Source organism: Haliotis rufescens, unplaced genomic scaffold (genome assembly GCF_023055435.1).
Source record: "Haliotis rufescens isolate VD_foot unplaced genomic scaffold, xgHalRufe1.0.p SCAF_6, whole genome shotgun sequence".
Taxonomy (NCBI): Eukaryota; Metazoa; Mollusca; class Gastropoda; order Lepetellida; family Haliotidae; genus Haliotis; species Haliotis rufescens.
In genome coordinates this window covers 39,652,625-39,672,225 of record NW_025964334.1, presented here as the reverse complement: position 1 = coordinate 39,672,225, position 19,601 = coordinate 39,652,625, and the positions used below count along the sequence as shown (strand labels likewise).

Genomic DNA, 19,601 nt, shown 5'->3' with positions numbered 1-19,601 from the left:
TGAGGACCTGGCTTGTCTTTAGCTTGTATGACTGTGCAGGAAGTAGGATAAAACCATAGTGACATACAACCAAGCAATTTATTAGCGATAAATATCAGAGAAGTAACTTGGAGCAAATATGCTTCGATAGGAAATGAAAGAACTACCGGTAAATGTAACATAGAAATATTTTTTTGTTATATTTTAATGACTTTGATGCTGAAATGAAATGCCAATGCAACATTTCACTGTTACCAACTGTAAACACAAACAGTACTAAAGGCCAATGTCTACATTTCACTGTTACCAACTGTAAACACAAACAGTACTAAAGGCCAATGTCTAAATTTCACTGTTACCAACTGTAAACACAAACAGTACTAAAGGCCAATGTCTACATTGTCTCCGTTTCAGGGCCGACCCTTGCTACAGGAATTTTTAACCAATTAGTAAATGACATTAAGGAATACTTTTTTTCAGTTTTTGCTTTGATAAGAGTAAGAGTTATGAAAATAGTGCATATATAGCGAGGACTGTATTCAGTCTGTAAGACATGATTGGCAGATTGCTCTCCAGCAATAACAAATCTGTTTCAGTAAATTAAACTTTGTTTCTTAACAATAGTTCATGGAAAATATTGTCAATGACACAATTTTACACTGATAATCACTAATAATTCTTCCCATCGACAATGATTCTGAGGATCAGTATTATTAGCCAGCCCTACCTCTAGATGGCAAGCTCTGAAACATTGTCAGCACTCCCTCAACCCAAATCAGCTGATATGTGAATGCTGTGCTGGATGAAATGTTGGTCACATACACACATGGAACATACATTCAGAGTTTGCTACTCGGGCAGAGAACAGAACTGACGTATAGGTCCTAGGTGCCATAATGCTCTGAAATAGCAGTCATTTGGTGTAAGACCTACTCTTCATTGGTAGTTGCAAATTTAAGGGATGTGTTTCTGAATAAAGGTAATAAAAAAATTAAAAAGATGAATCCTTTTAGAAAGCTGACATTTCATTGGCGTGAGATTCCACAAGTCGTTCATTCAGATATGGGTGGTGAATATTCACTAAGGCTTTTCCTGACGTGACCTACTCGAAGTCATGTGGAATGTTTGTCTGGAGGTAATCAGTTAATATTTTGTGGCCGCTTCTTTTTGGCAGCTGATGGTAAATAAGCTGCACTAGGCTACCTCCCTTGAATGCACGCAAACGGCTTGCCCACCAATTCCAACACATTTCTCCTGCTTTTGATATTTTGTCGCCACCACGTTACGCATGAAATTTGGTAAAAAACATCGCGTTACTGTGTGTTATAGTGTTCCTTAAGCGTTTGCGATTCAAATGATATAAGTTTTATTACAAAATTCATCACATGAAGTTTGCAGTTACCAATTGAAATTACCCTACTGTTTTGCATCATTTTTTTAAACATTTTCCTTTTCTAAATCAAGATTACTGTTAAAAAAAATTCGAAAGTACATTAATACAAACATAATGAATGTATGTTACTATTTGTGTCTTTCTTCATGCAAGTTAGTACTTTTTTGATAACAAATAGGGGAAAAAATATAAAAACAGGCCAAACTGAATTTCTACACAGCGTTATGGGAATTGAATTGCCGCATGGACAAGAGGCCACCCTAACTGGTAATGATTGGTGAGCACCAGGAACACACCCCTTCACCACTTAGCAGAACAGGCCTACTTCTGCCATCATATTTAGTAGTATGAGCTGTTGACTCAGCAGATTAGGTCTACTGCTGCCCTGTATAGTTTGTAAAATAATTCATTCTTCTTTGATATTGTGGATTATGAACTATTGATGTCTTGCTTGTGTAGAGGGAGCGACCTGAGTTGGCTGATGTGGCTGATGCTGTAGACCTCAAGGAGCCAACTGGTTTCAACTCTGACAGCTCCAGCTCTGCCTCCAGCTCCAGCTCCAGCTCCAGCTCGGACAGTGACTCCGACTCTGACTGGGAGAACACCAGCAAGAGGTCAGTGTGATGGACATGCAGTCACCGTCATAGTCATGCATCGTTCCTGATTTCACTTAACTTTGTGTCCAGTTCTATCATTGTTGGGGACAAGATGAAAGGTGCTGCCCATCATCTAAGACAACAGATAGTGCTGTACATTGTTGCCTGAATCACCACCTTTTGGGGCAGCGGCAGTGTTATCGGAATGGTACAGTGTACGGGTGACTACAGGGTGCAAAGTTTAGGAACATTCTACAATTCTTGTGCCTTTCAAATAAGCCTACTGATGTAAGTGGGTCTTGTCAATTCAGCATTCATCGATCTACTGGCTACAGTTCAATGAAACATGTCTCAACTTATATCAGTAACTTGATATTAATGTCCAAGGCGAACTACACTCTTTTGGGGGGTCACATGTGCTACATAATGCTATTGTTTAGGGAAGTCACATTAACTTCCATTTCCTTCGCAGTAATGAGCAAGACTACCTCCATCAGTGACTGCAGCCATGCTTCTAAATGTAATGTTACAGATTAGAAAGCATGTCAAAATTACGTTTTATTAATATTTCACTTGCATTTTTTTTTTGCTAAACAAGACAGGTGAATCTAAATGTTAGTGTTGCAGGCTGTTACATTCCTTGAATCAACTTTGTGGATGTGTAATAGTCACGACATTTAAGACCTCATCAAAATCAATTACAGGACAATACAGGCAATAATAAAAATCAATAAGATACGTCTAGGAATCATCAGATGTCAAGTTGTTATTAATTTATATTGCTCAGGCTGGCATTGTCTGTTGTCTACAAGTTAGTAAAATCTAAATATGTTTTACATTTGTATACTTACCCTGCATTACTCCTTAATGCATTCACTGCTTACCTTATGACAAAAAAAAGATGGCGTACGGTGATGGTCTTGGGTGAAGAAATAAAGTTGTTTCAAAGTCCCACTCCTGCTTTTTGTACAGACCATTGCCGCTGTCCTGTGACCTTTATGACAAGTCACCTTCCTCACATCACTGCCTGTTGCGCTACAGCAAGGACGTCTCTCAGCAGAGCTCTTTAGATTGGATAATTTTAGACCTTCAGTTTTGGGTATAATTCTGAATTTTATCTGCAATGGGTGATGTATTCTCTTCATATTACTTTCACTAAGGAAGAGAATATATGGATGTCAACTTCTTTATTATGAGGAACACAACGTTTCAGAGTTTATGCTTACTCCTTTATCAGGTGAATTAATGCCATGAGGCAGAGAGCATATATATGTACAAGTAAGGACAACAAAATTATTAAGATTACAAAAGGTTGATAATAACAAAGGGAAGAAACTAACAAGGGAAGCCAGCAGATGATTGGCACTGATAGGTGAATAGCAAGAGCCAATGGAAGCCATAACTTGACAGTAATTATTGCTGAAGGTATGGAAGCCAGTACTTAAGTTATTATAGATAAGTAATAGGTAATGGACACTTGGCAAACGGGAGGCCGGGGTTATTAGCAGTGATAGGTGGAAGAATGGACATAGCAAAGGCCAAATTGAAGCCAGCTAGGTAATTAGCCCCGACAAAGATCAAAGCAATAAGTCCCAAGCACTAGGCAGATAGGTTCCCTGGTCACGGTTCCCGTTACCTATTACTTATCTATGATAACTTAAGTACTGGCACACCTGTATCCTGCGACTACGCCCATGTACCAGACGCCTGTGTCATCTACAACTATGGCTCAAGTATTAATGTTTACACCGGCACCTAACTCCTTATCACCAGGCAGGTCATCAAAGCCCTCTGATAGAGAAGGCGCTATTTACTGGAGCAGAAGCCAATCGCCTTCTAAGCGAGTTTGTCAACATCACTCTGACTCATTGGACTTATCAAATGGCGAGGATGGTGATTCCTCTGTGGAATGGAATACCCATCTCGGTTTAGCGCAAGTACCCGATTGGGTAGCAGACCATCTCGTGTAAGTGGAGCCCTCCCCGGGTAACAGGGTGGATAAAAGGGAAACTTCACACAGAAGCATTTCAGTTACTGCTTCAGAAGTTGGGGCAAACAAACATCGACCTGTTTGCTATGTGCCAAAACGACCAACTTGTGACGTATGTCTCCCTGTTACGGAACCTGCAGGCTTGGGTTGTGGATGCATTCAGAATCCCTTAGGAAGGGCTAAAAGCGTACATTTTTTCACCACCTGTTATACTTCCTTAGGTGATACAAAAGATCAAAGAGACAAGGAAGCTTGTTCTGACTATGGTCGCTTCCTGGTAGCCGGCGAGAGGGTGGTTCGTTGAGAACAGAAGTCAAGCAGAAAGCAAATCCACTACCCCTCCCACAGTGGTTCAAACCTACTCATCCACCCTCACAACAAATTGCCTCACCCAATGCCAGACAGGTTTCTTCTGCACGCTTGGTTTGTCTTAAAAAGCATTAAGTGCGAAGGGCTATTCTGCACATGCAGCTAAAGCTATAGTTTAGCAGAGGATTTTACAATGACCAGTGGGGATCGTTTCAGACTGTTTAGAAGGCAAAAAACCAAGATCCCACGACTTGGTCACCACAATTACTAGCCGAATACCTCCTTCATTTGCGTACCAAGAAACACTTGAAAGGGAGCACAATTTGGTAGCACTTAACTCAGTGTTGGCCGTCTCGGAAATTCGCAAAAGGACCACGATCCCAGAGCTACAGGCCCTACTACGCTCATTCAGGCTTGAGGATCAGAAGGCTAAGTTCCGTCCCCCTGCTAGGGACTTGAACGTGGTACTTCGAGGTTTGCGAGGTACCCCCCTTCGAGCCCCTCTTTGCATCCTTATTTTATGACCTCACCAAGAAAACAATCTTTCTCTTGGCATTAGCCATGGCGGCACGGGTGGGTGAGCTACATGAAATTGACATCACCCGGGGCCATTTTGAGCATGGTACGCATCCGGTTGTGCTGGGAATTTTTAGCAAAAAATCAATTACCAGGCCGACCCGATTGTTCCTTCATCTTCCCACCAATAAGATTGTGGGAGTCGAAGATGAGGGTGAACTTCTTTTGTGCCCAGTGCAAGCACTGCAAGTTTTCATCTGCCGTTCCAAAACAAGGTGTGGTTCAAGGAAATGGTTATTTATACCCGTATTTCCTACACCCATGTCCGAGGACTACTCGCAGTCATCCTTCAGGCTTATGACATGGCCAAACTTGATCCGCTGAGAGCGAATACTCTTCACGAGTTAAGGGCATTAGCCTTGTCCACGGCATTAAATAGTAAATGCTCTATTAAAACAATCATGGAAGGATGTTTTTGACGTCCCAACAGAGTTTTCGCTAGTCATTATCTTCGTGATGTGGCTCTCGAGTGATATCGAAGCGCAAAGTTTTGGGCCTCTGGTAGTAGATCAGCAGGTAACCAACGCCTGACGCAAATAATGATCTCGGCCTATACAGAGCCTGACTACTTCCCGCGCAAGTTGCTGAGACTCGGCCAGTGGAAGAAAATTAGACAAGCTTTTCCTCCAGGCTTTTGCGTGATGACACAGCAGGTAAAGAATTAGCTGTTTAGCTAGCATTTCTTTATTACTAAATATGTAGAGGGATCTATCGTTTAATTCCTATGTTCCTTCTGTAAGAAGATTGGACAACCCTACCGTAATGGCATGAGCTTTTTCCGCCTCATGGATTATTGACAAACATGTGTCATTGTTTTTGGGTGAGTAATGCAGGATAAGTGAAAAGGACCCACCCTATGTTTAAGGACCCACTCTTCGCAGTTTTGCCTCACGACTTTGGCTTCAGAAACCTCAAAAGTATGTTTTTTAAGCTCGGGCAACAGGCAGTGATGTGAGGAAGGTGACTTGTCATCAAGGTCACATGACAGCGGTGATGGTCAGTACAAAAAGCAGGAGTGGGACTTTGAAACAACTTTATTTCTTCACTCAAGATCATCACTGTACGCCGTCTTTTTTTTGTCATAAGGTAAGCAGTGAATGCATTAAGGAGTAATGCAGGGTAAGTATACAAATGTAAAACATATTTAGATTTTACTAACTTGTAGACAACAGACAATGCCAGACATATTTTATTTCTCAAGTAAACAATTGACTCCTGTAATTAATGCAGTTTTTGCTTATTATATATGTACCACATGTTCAACTGGGGGCATATCTCATAGCAGTGGATAGGTAGTTTGAACAACTGTTACGTACCACAGTGCTTGGAGTAACCTGAAAAGTGCTGGGATAGGTCTCAAGGCTTATGTGATGTGTACATGTGTGAAATTAGGAAATTTTAAATTCTATAGTACCGTATATCGCTGTGTATAAGGCGACCCCACGTATAAGACGACCCCCCTGTACACGCCTTAAAAATCAACCCAAAATCCTATACTCCGTGTATAAGGCGACCGGGAATGAAACATATCACAAGTCTGACTGATATAGAAGATTAACGTGCGCTTTCCGACTGTAGCGTATTTCGCACACGGACATCAGAAGTTAGTTAGTTACTTTGGAGATTTAACGTGCGCTTTCCGACTGATGCGTATTTCGCACACATTACAAGTGCGCACACAAACCTTATATATGCAATAAAAATATGTTTATCTTGCGTTGTTTTTTTTCTACAACGATAGGTCGCGTGTGTAACTCCAGCACACGTCGCCATTTTGTGTTTACACGGTACGACACCAAATTGGGGCCCGTAAAATAAAATTCATTTATGAAGTAATAACATATAAGAGACAATGGTGAGTAATTTAATCGCCAATTAACTATGTTGTAACTAACTAGACTTATGTTTGCTTCACATTCAGCGTGTTTATTCCACAATCACTTGTACACACCGTCTCCAACACTTGTTAATACAACTGTAAAAACAGCGGGAATTGATTTCAGCTTCACCGGTTATCACATGTTAGGTCACATGTGCAATATGCAAATGCTTACCGGTACTTCCGGCTCTCTACTCGCGGATGTTGATTGTTTTACCGTGTCAATCTGCATCGAGGCGAGGGTCATTTCAACTTTATTTGCAGAAATTATTAAACTTTATTCAAGGGAAAGAGATACAAATCATGTTTATGTATGGAAATAGTTATTGGAACAGTTATTGAGGACGAAATGCGAAGTTATATTGTCAAATGCTGGGCTGGCTATCGGACGCCGGTTGACATCGCCAGTGGGAAAAAAATGTTAGATCTTCGACTCCGTGTATAAGACGACCCCCCTTCTTAGCCCCCTTATTTTAGGTACGAAAAACTCGCCTTATACACAGCGATATACGGTATGCTTTTCATAAATGTGAAACTTACAGTAAAGTGGAATCATTTTCAGACGCAAGGTCACCAGATCAAGGTCTCTTACCCCCAATGGAAGCAAGCAGCGCCGCACATCTCCACATCGCAGCAGCAAGCGGCGGTCAAGTTCGAGTTCAAGATCTTGTGATAGTCGTGAAAATGATCATTCACAGAGGAGCGTCTCAAGCACACCCAAGAACTCAAGATGACAGGGTTGACGAGTACTATCCACTGACATTACCTGGTGCTTCGTGACAGCCAACCAGATGGCCCATGTCCTTTCTGCTAGCATTAGGATCATATCGTAAACCACAGGCTTGGAAAAACTGCAATATTGTGTCTGTGGTGGATAATCTTTCTCTTTGAAGATACTTTATCTAAATGTTATTTTTGACCTTGTATGAATAACAAGTGTAAATATATGTTTTGGGTATGCAAAAAATGCAGGATAAAATTTACCTGTCAAGTGTTTTTTTAACCTTGTTGAGTGCTTGGTGTAATTCTATCACAGAAGTAATGTTTGCTTATTGGTGAGAGTAGTTTCATGGTAAAGACAATTGTGGCAGTCAATACTTATACTTGTTTCTTCTGGCTAGGTCGTGGCCTTTGTGTTCTTTATTTTACCATGTTTGTATTGCGTCACATCTTCCCGAGGCAAAGGTGTTAAAAAGTCCAGTTTCCACGATTGCCAAACTAGCCTGGAAGTTCATGGCTCGATAGTAGCGCCACCCTTGGCTTTAACGAGTTTTGTCCCTTCTATGTAACTCCTATTACCAATCAGATTCTACCTCTCATATCACTTACATTTGCTTTTGAGAAAGTGGGAGCACCCTGTGAAGACTGTCTGATTGATAATCAAAATCTATTTTTTAATAAAACATGTCTTACCTTATGAGGTGCATCAAAGCATATCAAACTAATGAAAAGATTTGGAAATGTCTAACGACTCCCAGTTTGTGGTACACATGCTTTGTAAATGCTGCCGTCAACCAAATTCTGCATGGCAGTCACCATGTTGTAAATGAAGCGGGTTGAACAAATCTTTTTGTTAGGCTTACCAAAATATAATGAAGAAATTCCAGGCTAGTTCAGCAAGGGTGGTAACTGGACTTGAATAGTCAGTTACTTCCTTGCCTCAGGAAGATGATCTGGTCACTGATGTATATTTCCTTCCTCGGTTGCTTTATAAAGTGGCATGTGCTGGTCATTGTCATCCTCACTGATTCCACCTGTGGTGTGCCTGACATTGGTGTGTGGTCAATCACTGACATCCGTAACGCATACACAATGCATACACAATGCATATCAGGCTAAAATCACATTTTGTTGTGTCTGTTTTAGTTGTGGTTTATGTTTGTTACATTTCCAACTTTATTCCTCTGCATGCCTGCTGAACTACTTGAAGGCTGCCATGTCTCATCCATGTGTAGTGACATCCTGGCCATAAGCATGGCACCAGTTTCTCCTGCTCTTGTACAAGAAGAAAGGAAAAGCCAAATGTTAATATCCCTGCTATTCTGAAATGAGAAAGGTGTTATTTTTCTTAAATGAGAAGGGGTTATTTCTGAAATAAAATTTGTTTCTGTAAAAGTTATGTCAGAAATAAACCATAATCTCACATTTCCTGTCAGGTTTGAATTTTAGGAATCAGGATAACGATATCATACAATAAAGTGTTTTTTTCTCCTTGATAATTAATTCCTTTTCCCATCTTACACATAAGCATACATGTTAAGAAAAAATAAATGAAAATCATCCTGTAACCTTGGAAACATGTTGAATGTACTTAGATGTCTTGATTAAACCCAGGATTTTATTTAAGGACAGTGCGGATTTGATGTGAAAGTGCCTGTCAAATTGCTGGTGGATTATAGACTTTTCAATTTGTGGTTAGGTTTGAAAATTATTGAATTGATTTTGCTTAAACCAAAAATTGAAGACCTTGTTTCTTAGCCTTTTTTTATTACATAATATGTGCTGTGTATGAATACATTAGCTTTTGTAATTAGTTCCATTCAATCACATGCTTAGGAAATCACATTTCCAGTGTCTTTGCAAAATTGGGATAGTGGGTTAGTTTGTTGCAAATGTACATGGAAAAAATAATGATATAGGTATTTTTTTCAACATTCATTCAATTTTCCTTTTTTGAGAAATGACTTGTACAATAATAGGTGGGATTAGAGTTCTGGGAATGTCAAACTTTAATTTGGTATGAACATAATTTGACCTGTTCACATGACTGACAACTAGCTTTCTTACACATGTAAGCATTTTACATCCGACATGGACATAATACATAAGTAATGCTGATATGTGTGAAAAGTAGGAGCAAGTCTGTCACCTAAGATGAATTAGTAATGTGTGTTACAACTGCTTTTATCAACATCTTCTAAAAATCAGCTTGCTTAAAATACATGGTCAGTATTCTGACATTACAAAAACCTTATGAATACCTTGAAATCAGCCTTTTGACACATTAACCCTCATATATGCATTTAGTGTTGTCCAAAACATGAAGGTTATTCTCTTTCATGTAAGCACATGTGAGCAAAATGTCCTCTAATCTTTGTCCTTTGCAGTTATGTAGTCATGCAGGTTTTGCTGTTTTGGATTGCTTAATTATTTTTCTGTCTGAATATAACAACTGACTGTTGGTATGTACATTAGGTTGATCAGAAGATGTATTCTGTGTATCTCCCTGGTTGCTATACATCTAGATGTTCATGGCAATATGTCAGCGGTGAAATAACATGCTATTCATTCAAGCTCTGGTGACATGGGCTAGTTTGTAATGTTTCTATGGTATTTAAGTTGTGGCAAATCATCCACTCAGCAACCATGGACACAGTGTTTTTTGTGTGTTCTGCATCAGTTAGTCGATGGAGTTTAATGGGTGAAAACATCTCAGCTTGTTGAGAACTATGAACAAATGTTGTGAAGATCTGCTTTTGACAAGAAGTGGGCTGCTATGACTGAAATGGTCACTGGCTCACATCGCATCCAAGTTGACTTTCCCTTGGCTGGATCTGTCTTTGTGATTGATGTCAGTGTCAGAACTGCCTTGTTCTGTTTGCAACCAGATGACAGGTGTAACTATGCCTGGTCTTGTTCTGTTTGCAACCAGATGACAAGTGTAACTTTGCCAGGTCTTGTTCTGTTTGCAACCAGATGACAAGTGTAACTTTGCCAGGTCTTGTTCTGTTTGCAACCAGATGACAAGTGTAACTTTGCCAGGTCTTGTTCTGTTTGCAACCAGATGACAAGTGTAACTTTGCCACGTCTTGTTCTGTTTGCAACCAGATGTCAAGTGTAACTTTGCCACGTCTTGTTCTGTTTGCAACCAGATGACAAGTGTAACTTTGCCACGTCTTGTTCTGTTTGCAACCAGATGACAAGTGTAACTTTGCCACGTCTTGTTCTGTTTGCAACCAGATGACAAGTGTAACTTTGCCAGGTCTTGTTCTGTTTTCAACCAGATGACAAGTGTAGCTTTGCATGCTTAAAGGGGAAGTGTACACGCAAAAATCACTTTCTTTCTTTTTCTAAACAAAACGCAATTTTAGAATTAGTTAATATCTGTGTTTGAAAATGTAAACTCATTTTTTTCACAGTGAAAGTAGGAAGCTCACAATAGTGTGAAAATGATATGCCGTTATGAGGCCTTCGTTTTTCGAGCTAAACAGGCCTGAGTTATCCCCCTTAGATTATGACGTAATTGGTGCCAATTCAACTGGATCCCTGTCTATTCTCAACGCAAAAGATATCAAGTACCAGTTTTCGGTAAAACAACATGGCCTACGACACACTCCGGCGCAGTGGTGACTCAGCATAACACTATGCTGGCTGGCATCTGAGACGCTAGAATCACACAGCTGTACCTACACCACGTGAAGCGGCTCTAACATAGCATGATGACGTCATAATGTTTATCAATTGGCACCAATGACGTCATATTGCAAGGGGCATAAGCCATGGTGTTTTTGTTATGAAAATAGAACACTTGGTAAATGTGAAAAATATAAATTGTTTTAATGCAAAACATATGTTAATTAATTGTGATATTTTTATATTTTTGTCTATGACACTACTAGGTTAACACTTTTAATGTGGAAAAAGTACAAGAAAAATAGGTTCATTTCCGTGTGAACTTGCCCTTTAATACAGAATGCCGAGAACAGTAGGAGGTAATAGGGGTGTGTCATGTAGCATGTTTCAATGTTGTATACAGCAGTGTGTAGGCGTGAGCAGATTCACCACAGTACCAATGTAAAGTGTTACATGATACAGAACACAATCTTTTGCTTTGTATCTAAAAAGAAAATGTGAACAGTAAAAGACATTTACAGGATTTTGATACATATTAATGTTAGAGTCATAGGACATGTTTGTGATGGCCAAGATATCTTTGTTTCCCACTCATGTTATATCTCATACCTATCTACTGTTAATAAGTATATTTTAGTCCAGAACTAAGTGTAAGAAATGACTCTGATGTTTTTAATATCAGCAATATATACTGTAGTTTGGTAAAGTTCTATCTATGATAGCATGGTTTATGGTTTAGTACTTTACACGAGCCCTCTAGTCTGGGGCTAGTACAAATTCATGTGGGCTATTATTAATTTCTCCGTTGTTTTATCATTACAAGGATATTTTATCTTTACCCATGCTAGAATAGCTTTTGTTCTAACCCTGATGTGGTCAGTTAAATGGTACATGAGCTAGGCAAACTTACGAGCCTGAATTAATGGAGCAATTACCTGTGCATAGTTGTCTCCCATTGCAGCAGAACCGATTATCATCTGCCCATGTCACAAACCAGGAAGTAAACCTCACTTGAGGTTGGCCACCAAAGGTGAGCCAGGTGATATAACCACATTATTGTACGACCTCACCTGTGCTTGTGGCCTGACCTTCATGACTCGGAGACAAATGGCCTGTGGTACATCTAAGCCAAGACTATCTCTCTTTTACTGCTCAAGATGTTTGAGGAGGAATGTTGAATTTGCGTGGTGAATATGTTATTGTGCACCCAATATAATGTTACCAGTGTGAATGAAAGGTGCAGCTCTTGTGTGTAGACCGACTGAGGAAGAGCCTGTACTGTTGACTTTGCTTGTCTTGTTCACTGTTCAGAATGAATACTTTCGCTGTGCTGTGTAAATCAACTTCTTATGCAGGGATTACATTGTGAGTATATATTCAAGAACTATTGATTGTCAATAAAATGTTGATTTTCCAGTGTTCTAGATGCAGTCAGTGTTGTCTGTGAGGCAGAATGTTGTCCATGACTCCTGTGACTGGACGTGGCTATTGAGACGATGGTGACCACTGTGTTTAACTATTGATAGAAAACTGAAGTGTACTAGATGTATGTTTTGAAGTGATGCAACATTAGACATTAACGCCAACCTAAGGCAGGTAAATTGGCGCAACCCAAGGCAACTGGCAATGTCTCATATCGGCTGCACTGACATCAGTAACTGATATATTAACCCTGTATTGTCATTGGCCTTAGACGGAGTTGCATCCCCAAAGACAAAACGAGATGGTATTGAGTATTGAGAACTTGAAATATTTGTCTTGTTATTGTTCCCGTGCACCGCTGATCCATTTGTAGCATCACATATGTTGGCGCCGTTACGTGTATCAAATGTTACATGAAGCGGTGGTAAAATATATGGTTTTGATAACGATGACACGGATTGTCAGTCAATAAAGGGAAGGGGTGGCGTTGTATTATATTTTGCGCCCCTCAAACACATGTAACCTTCTTTAATAACAACACCGCCCCACCTAGGGTGCGAAGTCCCTATCTAAAGTTCGAACTTGAAATTATTTTAAAGAAAAGCTGACTCGTCAATACCCCCAGCCGCCCACACACACTTCTGATAAATTTGTGCGTCTCATTCTTTCGCCGTCACTTTTTGACCGAATCCCTGATTGCCCTGATCACGATTGTTGATTTGTCGGTACGCCAGTACTCGTGAAGTATTTCAATTAACGTGCTATTCTCAGGGATCTATGTCACTTAGAACTCGCATCCAATATTCATCCAACACGCCGTGATACAACTGATATTAAGAGTTAAGCTCAACTCTCCCACGAAAAGTCCTGAATTAACCACAATTTCACAATAAGTCAATAAGAAACCAGGGATAATTGGCGGTGAGTGAGGATAGTGGTGTTGTCCCGTAGATGAAGGGGACGCGTCCTCTGAAACTAGGTTGACAAGTCAATTTCCAACAACAAAGATAGAATTCAATGCCATGGTGAACGAAAGATCATGCTCTGTTGTGTTTATTAATGAAATTAATATAGTTATGAATTACCAAGATTGGTATGTTCAAGATTAAAGGAACATACATAATATCAAAGAATGATCGTAATTAATCGGGATACATCTGAAACCCGCTAAACATACAAGTGATGCATAATTATAATGGTTTGACAGAGTCAAAGGGAATCCTGCACATAATCCTGCACATAATATTATCATTCACCAACTATAGTTTACCTTTTCTCGGAACGTAGAATTATCACAAGTTTGGAACGAGCTCTCGATCTGGAGAAATTGACCAAATTCCTCTTTGCATGGCTTACGCCGTAAGGGGAACGTGTTATAAAAAACGGGTTCGGTAGGCCTGTAACAAAACCGCTGAATACATCGTTAGCCAAAATGGATTAGGGTGAACAGATATGGAAGCTATAATTTCTTTTAAAAATATGCCCAGAATATGATAAAAGAACTGATGCTCTGAATGTGTTACAGAATGCTAACATTTTATTACTAGTTGTGATGAACCATTATGAGAATACTAGTCCCCTGACAGTCAGAACGTTTCTCCTGTTGTGTACTTTATACACTTATTTACATTGACACAAACGAAACCTTACCCTCGCCGAAAAGTGCAACTTCAAGACCCCGAAAAGTGTTTGTATTAGCCTTAATGGTTTTTCATGACACGTCTCTATGAAACCTGGCTCAACGACACACACAATGGCGCATCACGTTCAACGACGAAGAGCACGTTCGGTGTTTTTACAAGATTTATTTCAAATAGCATCACATTGTCATCTAGTTGGGCAAAGCGAACAAGGGGTGGACTGGCGAAGCGTTCGGAAAGGACATACAGGTAACGAGACGAAGGAACGTGTCTCAACGGGTCGTGATTAGATTATCAAACAATGGTTATACCTGACACTCTCCAGACCATTTCAAGGCCTAAGGAAGAGAATGTATGGATGTCAACTTCTTTATTATGAGGAACACAACGTTTCGGAGTATATAGTTACTCTTTCATCAGGTGAATATTTATAATTGGTTTGTTGTTTAACGTCATACTCAGCAATATTCCTGCTATATGACGGAGGTCTGCAAATAATCGAGTCTGGACCGGACAATCCAGTGATTGACATCATGAGCATCGAACCACGCAATTGGGATGCGATGGTGAATAAGTGCTATGAGGCCGAGAACATATATTATATGTACCTGTGAGAACAACAAAGGTAATAAGATACCAAAGGTTGAAACTTGACAAGGGGAGCCAACCGATAAATGGTGTTGACAAGCGATTAGCAACGGACAAAAGGAAGCCAGCTAGATAATTGGCACCGGCTAAGATCAAAGGAATAAATCCAAACCACTTGGCAGATAGGTTCCCTGGTCACAGTTCATGGCTGGCTGGTGTCTCCTGATGTCAATGGCTTCCTGTAGGTTTTATTGTCGCCAGTTGTTGCTGTTGTTGGTAGACAGGACTTTGGTAGCTTCCCACATGATGTTATGGCCTTGGTTCTTGAGGATGAGTTCGGAAATTGCGGATTTCAGGCCTAGTTTGTCGACAGAGGTCTGATGTTCTTTAAGTCTGGTGTTGAGCGGCGTGAAGGTTTCTCCTTTGTATTGGTGACCACAGTTGCAGGGGATCTGGTATATTTCAACAAACTAGACCTGAAATCCGCTATTTCCCGAACACATCCTCATGAACCAAAGCCCTAACATCAATGTCCATTGCCTATTACCAATCAGTGATAAGTTAAGTGAAGGCTTCCCTTTGTCCATTGCTAATCACCCATCAATGCCAATTTATCTTAAGTTTCCACCTTTGTTATCTTATTACCTTTGTTGTTCTTACAGGTACATTTGTATGTTCTCTGCTTCATAGCATCCATTCACCTGATGAAGATAGTATATACTCCGAAACGTTGTGTGTATCACCACTAAATGCCTTTCAGTAAGTAAATATACAGTATACTACGGTTATAACGAACTCAAATGGACCACTAATTTTAGTTCGTTATAACCGTAGTTCGTTATTAGCATATATACAACAACTATATAGCAAATCGCCGGGACCAAAAATAAAGTTCGTTATATCCGTCAGTTCGTTATAAGCGTGTTCGTTATAAACGTATTTTACTGTATGCACATTAAAGCCTTTCAACAAGGAAACATGATTTTGGGAGATATTTAACCAAGTTATACATTATCTGAGAGCAATACGTATTAACAAGGTATGATCTTGTGTGGGTTCCAAATATATTTTCTTTGACACCTTGGAGCTTCATTTTGAAGGTCATTGACTTCGGACATCAAAACCAAGTCTGTTTCTTTGTTGCTTAACGCCGCACTCAGCAATATTCCAGCTAAATGGCGGCGGTAAGTAATTAATCGAGTCTGGGCCAGACAATCCCGTGACTGACTTTATGAGCATCGATCTACGCAATTGAGAAACGATGACCTGCACCAACCACCGATCCCGTTTCTCGCCTCTTTGGACAAGAATAGTCGTCTCTTCCGGCAACGTTGGTTGCTGAAGACCGATTCTAACCCGGATCTTCACGGGAAAATTCACTACCTATCACCAGTGACACTAGTACAAGTAGGTTATAGAATCCTTAACAATCAGACAAAAACAATAACGAGGAAACTTTCAAGTTTATGTTGCTCTTTCCTATCAGCTTTTCTCTTGGCCTATTATGTTGCTTACCAGACGACTTTCAATATAGCATTTTGTACATCAATGCATTAGCATCGTGCTATCGAATCGTACATCAATGCACTCGCATCTTGCCATCGTATCGTACATTCCAACACTCGCATCTTGCCTTCGTATCGTACATTCCAACACTAGCATCTTGCCATCGTATCGTACATTCCAACACTAGCATCGTGCCGTCGTATTGTAGATTGCAACACTAGCATCTTGTCTTCGTATCGTAGATTCCAACACTAGCATCGTGCCATCATGGTGTACATTCCAACACTCGCATCTTGCCATCACATCATACATCAATACACTAGCATCCTGCCATCGTATTGACATCCATACTCAAGCATCGTGCCGTCGTATGTAAATTCCCTCACTTGGATCGAACATTGAAACACTAGCATCTTGCGATCGTACTTACATCCATAGAAAAAGCATCGTGCCGTCGTATGTGACTTCGCACACTGGCATCGCGCCTTCATATCGTACATTAAACACTAACCTCTTACCATTGTATCGTACATTCCAACACTAGCAGCTTGCCATCGTATCGTACATTCCAACACTAGCAGCTTGCCATAGTATCGTACATTCCCACACTCGAATCGTGCCATCGCATCGTACATTCCAACACTAGCATCTTGCCATCGTATCGTACATTCCAACACCAGCATCTTGCCGTCGTATCGTACATTCCAACACTCGCATCTTGCCATCGTATCGTACATTCCAACAATAAGCACCGCGCCATCGTATTATACATCCATACACAAGCATCTTGCCATCGTTTCGTACATTTCAACACTAGCATCTTGCCATCGTATCGTACATTCCAACACTAGCATCGTGCCATCGTATTTTTCATCCATACACTAGCATCTTGCCATCGTGTCGTACATTCCAACACTAGCATCTTGCCATCGTATCGTACATTCCAACACTAGCATCTTGCCATCGTTTCGTACATTCCAACACTCGCATCTTGCCATCGTATCGTACATTCCAACACTAGCATCGTGCCATCGTGTTATACATCCATACACTAGCATCTTGCCATCGTTTCGTGTATTCCAACACTAGCATCTTGCCATCGTATCTGACATTCCAACACCAGCATCTTGCAATGGAAGCGTGCATTCCCAAACTAGCATCGTGCCATCGTATCATACAACCATACACTCGCGTCTTGCCATCGTATCGTACACTCCAACACTCGCATCTTGCCATCGTATCGTACATTCCAACACCAGCATCGTGCCATCGTATTATACATCCATACACTAGCATCTTCCCATCGTATCTGACATTCCAACACCAGCATCTTGCAATTGAAGCGTGCATTCCCAAACTAGCATCGTGCCATCGTATCGTACATTCCAACACTAGCATCTTGCCATCGTTTCGTGTATTCCAACACTAGCATCTTGCCATCGTATCCTACATTCCAACACTGGCATCTTGCCATCGTATCTTACATTCCAACACCAGCATCTTGCAATGGAAGCGTGCATTCCCAAACTAGCATCGTGTCATCGTATCATACATCCATACACTCGCGTCTTGCCATCGTATCGTACATTCCAACACTCGCGTCTTGCCATCGTAGCGTGCATTCGCACACTAGCATCTTGCCATCGTAGCGTGCATTCCAACACTCGCATCTTGCCATCGTAGCGTGTATTCCAACACTAGCATCGTGCCATCGTATTATACATTCATACACTAGCATCTTGCCATCGTTTCGTGTATTCCAACACTAGCATCTTGCCATCGTAGCGTCCATTCCCACACTAGCATCGTGCCATCGTATTATACATCCATACACTAGCATCTTGCCATCGTATGGTACATTCCAACACTAGCAGCTTGCCATCGTTTCGTGTATTCCAACACTCGCATCTTGCCATCGTAGCGTGTATTCCAACACTAGCATCGTGCCATCGTATTATACATTCATACACTAGCATCTTGCCATCGTTTCGTGTATTCCAACACTAGCATCTTGCCATCGTAGCGTCCATTCCCACACTAGCATCGTGCCATCGTATTATACATCCATACACTAGCATCTTGCCATCGTATGGTACATTCCAACACTAGCATCTTGCCATCGTTTCGTGTATTCCAACACTAGCATCTTGCCATCGTAGCGTGCATTCCCACACCAGCATCGTGCCATCGTATTATACATCCATACACTAGCATCGTGCCATCGTATCGTACATTCCAACACTGGCATCTTGCCATCGTTTCGTGTATTCCAACACTAGCATCTTGCCATCGTATCGTACATTCCAACACTCGCATCTTGCCATCGTAGCGTGCATTCCCACACTAGCATCTTGCCATCGTATTATACATCCATACACTGGCATCTTGCCATCGTATCGTACATTCCCACACTCGCATCTTGCCATCGTATCTTACATTCCAACTCTAGCATCTTGCAATGGAAGCGTGCATTCCCAAACTAGCATCTTGCCATCGTATCTTACATTCCAACACTAGCATCTTGCCATCGTTTCGTGTATGCCAACACTAGCATCTTGCCATCGTATCTTACATTCCAACACTCGCATCTTGCCATCGTATCGTACATTCCAACACCAGCATCTTGCAATGGAAGCGTGCATTCCCAAACTAGCATCGTGCCATCGTATCATACAACCATACACTCGCGTCTTGCCATCGTATCGTACATTCCAACACTCGCATCTTGCCATCGTATCGTACATTCCAACACTAGCATCGTGCCATCGTATTATACATCCATACACTAGCATCTTACCATCGTATCTGACATTCCAACACCAGCATCTTGCAATGGAAGCGTGCATTCCCAAACTAGCATCGTGCCATCGTATCATACAACCATACACTCGCGTCTTGCCATCGTATCGTACATTCCAACACTAGCATCTTGCCATCGTTTCGTGTATTCCAACACTAGCATCTTGCCATCGTAGCGTGCATTCCAACACTAGCATCTTGCCATCGTATCGTACATTCCAACACTCGCGTCTTGCCATCGTATCGTACATTCACACACTAGCATCTTGCCATCGTATCGTACATTCGAACACTCGCATCTTGCCATCGTATCGTACATTCCAACACAAGCATCTTGCCATTGTATTATACATCCATACACTAGCATCTTGCCATCGTATCGTACATTCCAAAACTAGCATCTGGCCATCGTTTCGTGTATTCCAACACTAGCATCTTGCCATCGTAGCGTGCATTCCAACACTCGCATCTTGCCATCGTATCGTACATTCCAACACCAGCATCTTGCAATGGAAGCGTGCATTCCCAAACTAGCATCTTGCCATCGTATCGTACATTCCAACACTAGCAT

The 19,601-nt window shown here is 41.0% G+C and overlaps 1 protein-coding gene across 1 annotated transcript in view; it reads left to right on the top strand.

The window, feature by feature from the left end:
• The window catches only part of LOC124123817 (bifunctional arginine demethylase and lysyl-hydroxylase JMJD6-like), a 31,133-nt gene extending 20,581 nt beyond the window's left edge, over positions 1-10,552 (top strand). Inside the window, exons 8-9 of the mRNA XM_046486995.2 lie at positions 1,832-1,986; positions 7,285-10,552. Coding sequence (XP_046342951.1) covers positions 1,832-1,986; positions 7,285-7,456 — 327 coding nt within the window. The 3' untranslated portion in view covers positions 7,457-10,552. The remainder of the gene's footprint in view (positions 1-1,831; positions 1,987-7,284) is intronic.
• Positions 10,553-19,601: the final 9,049 nt, after the last annotated feature.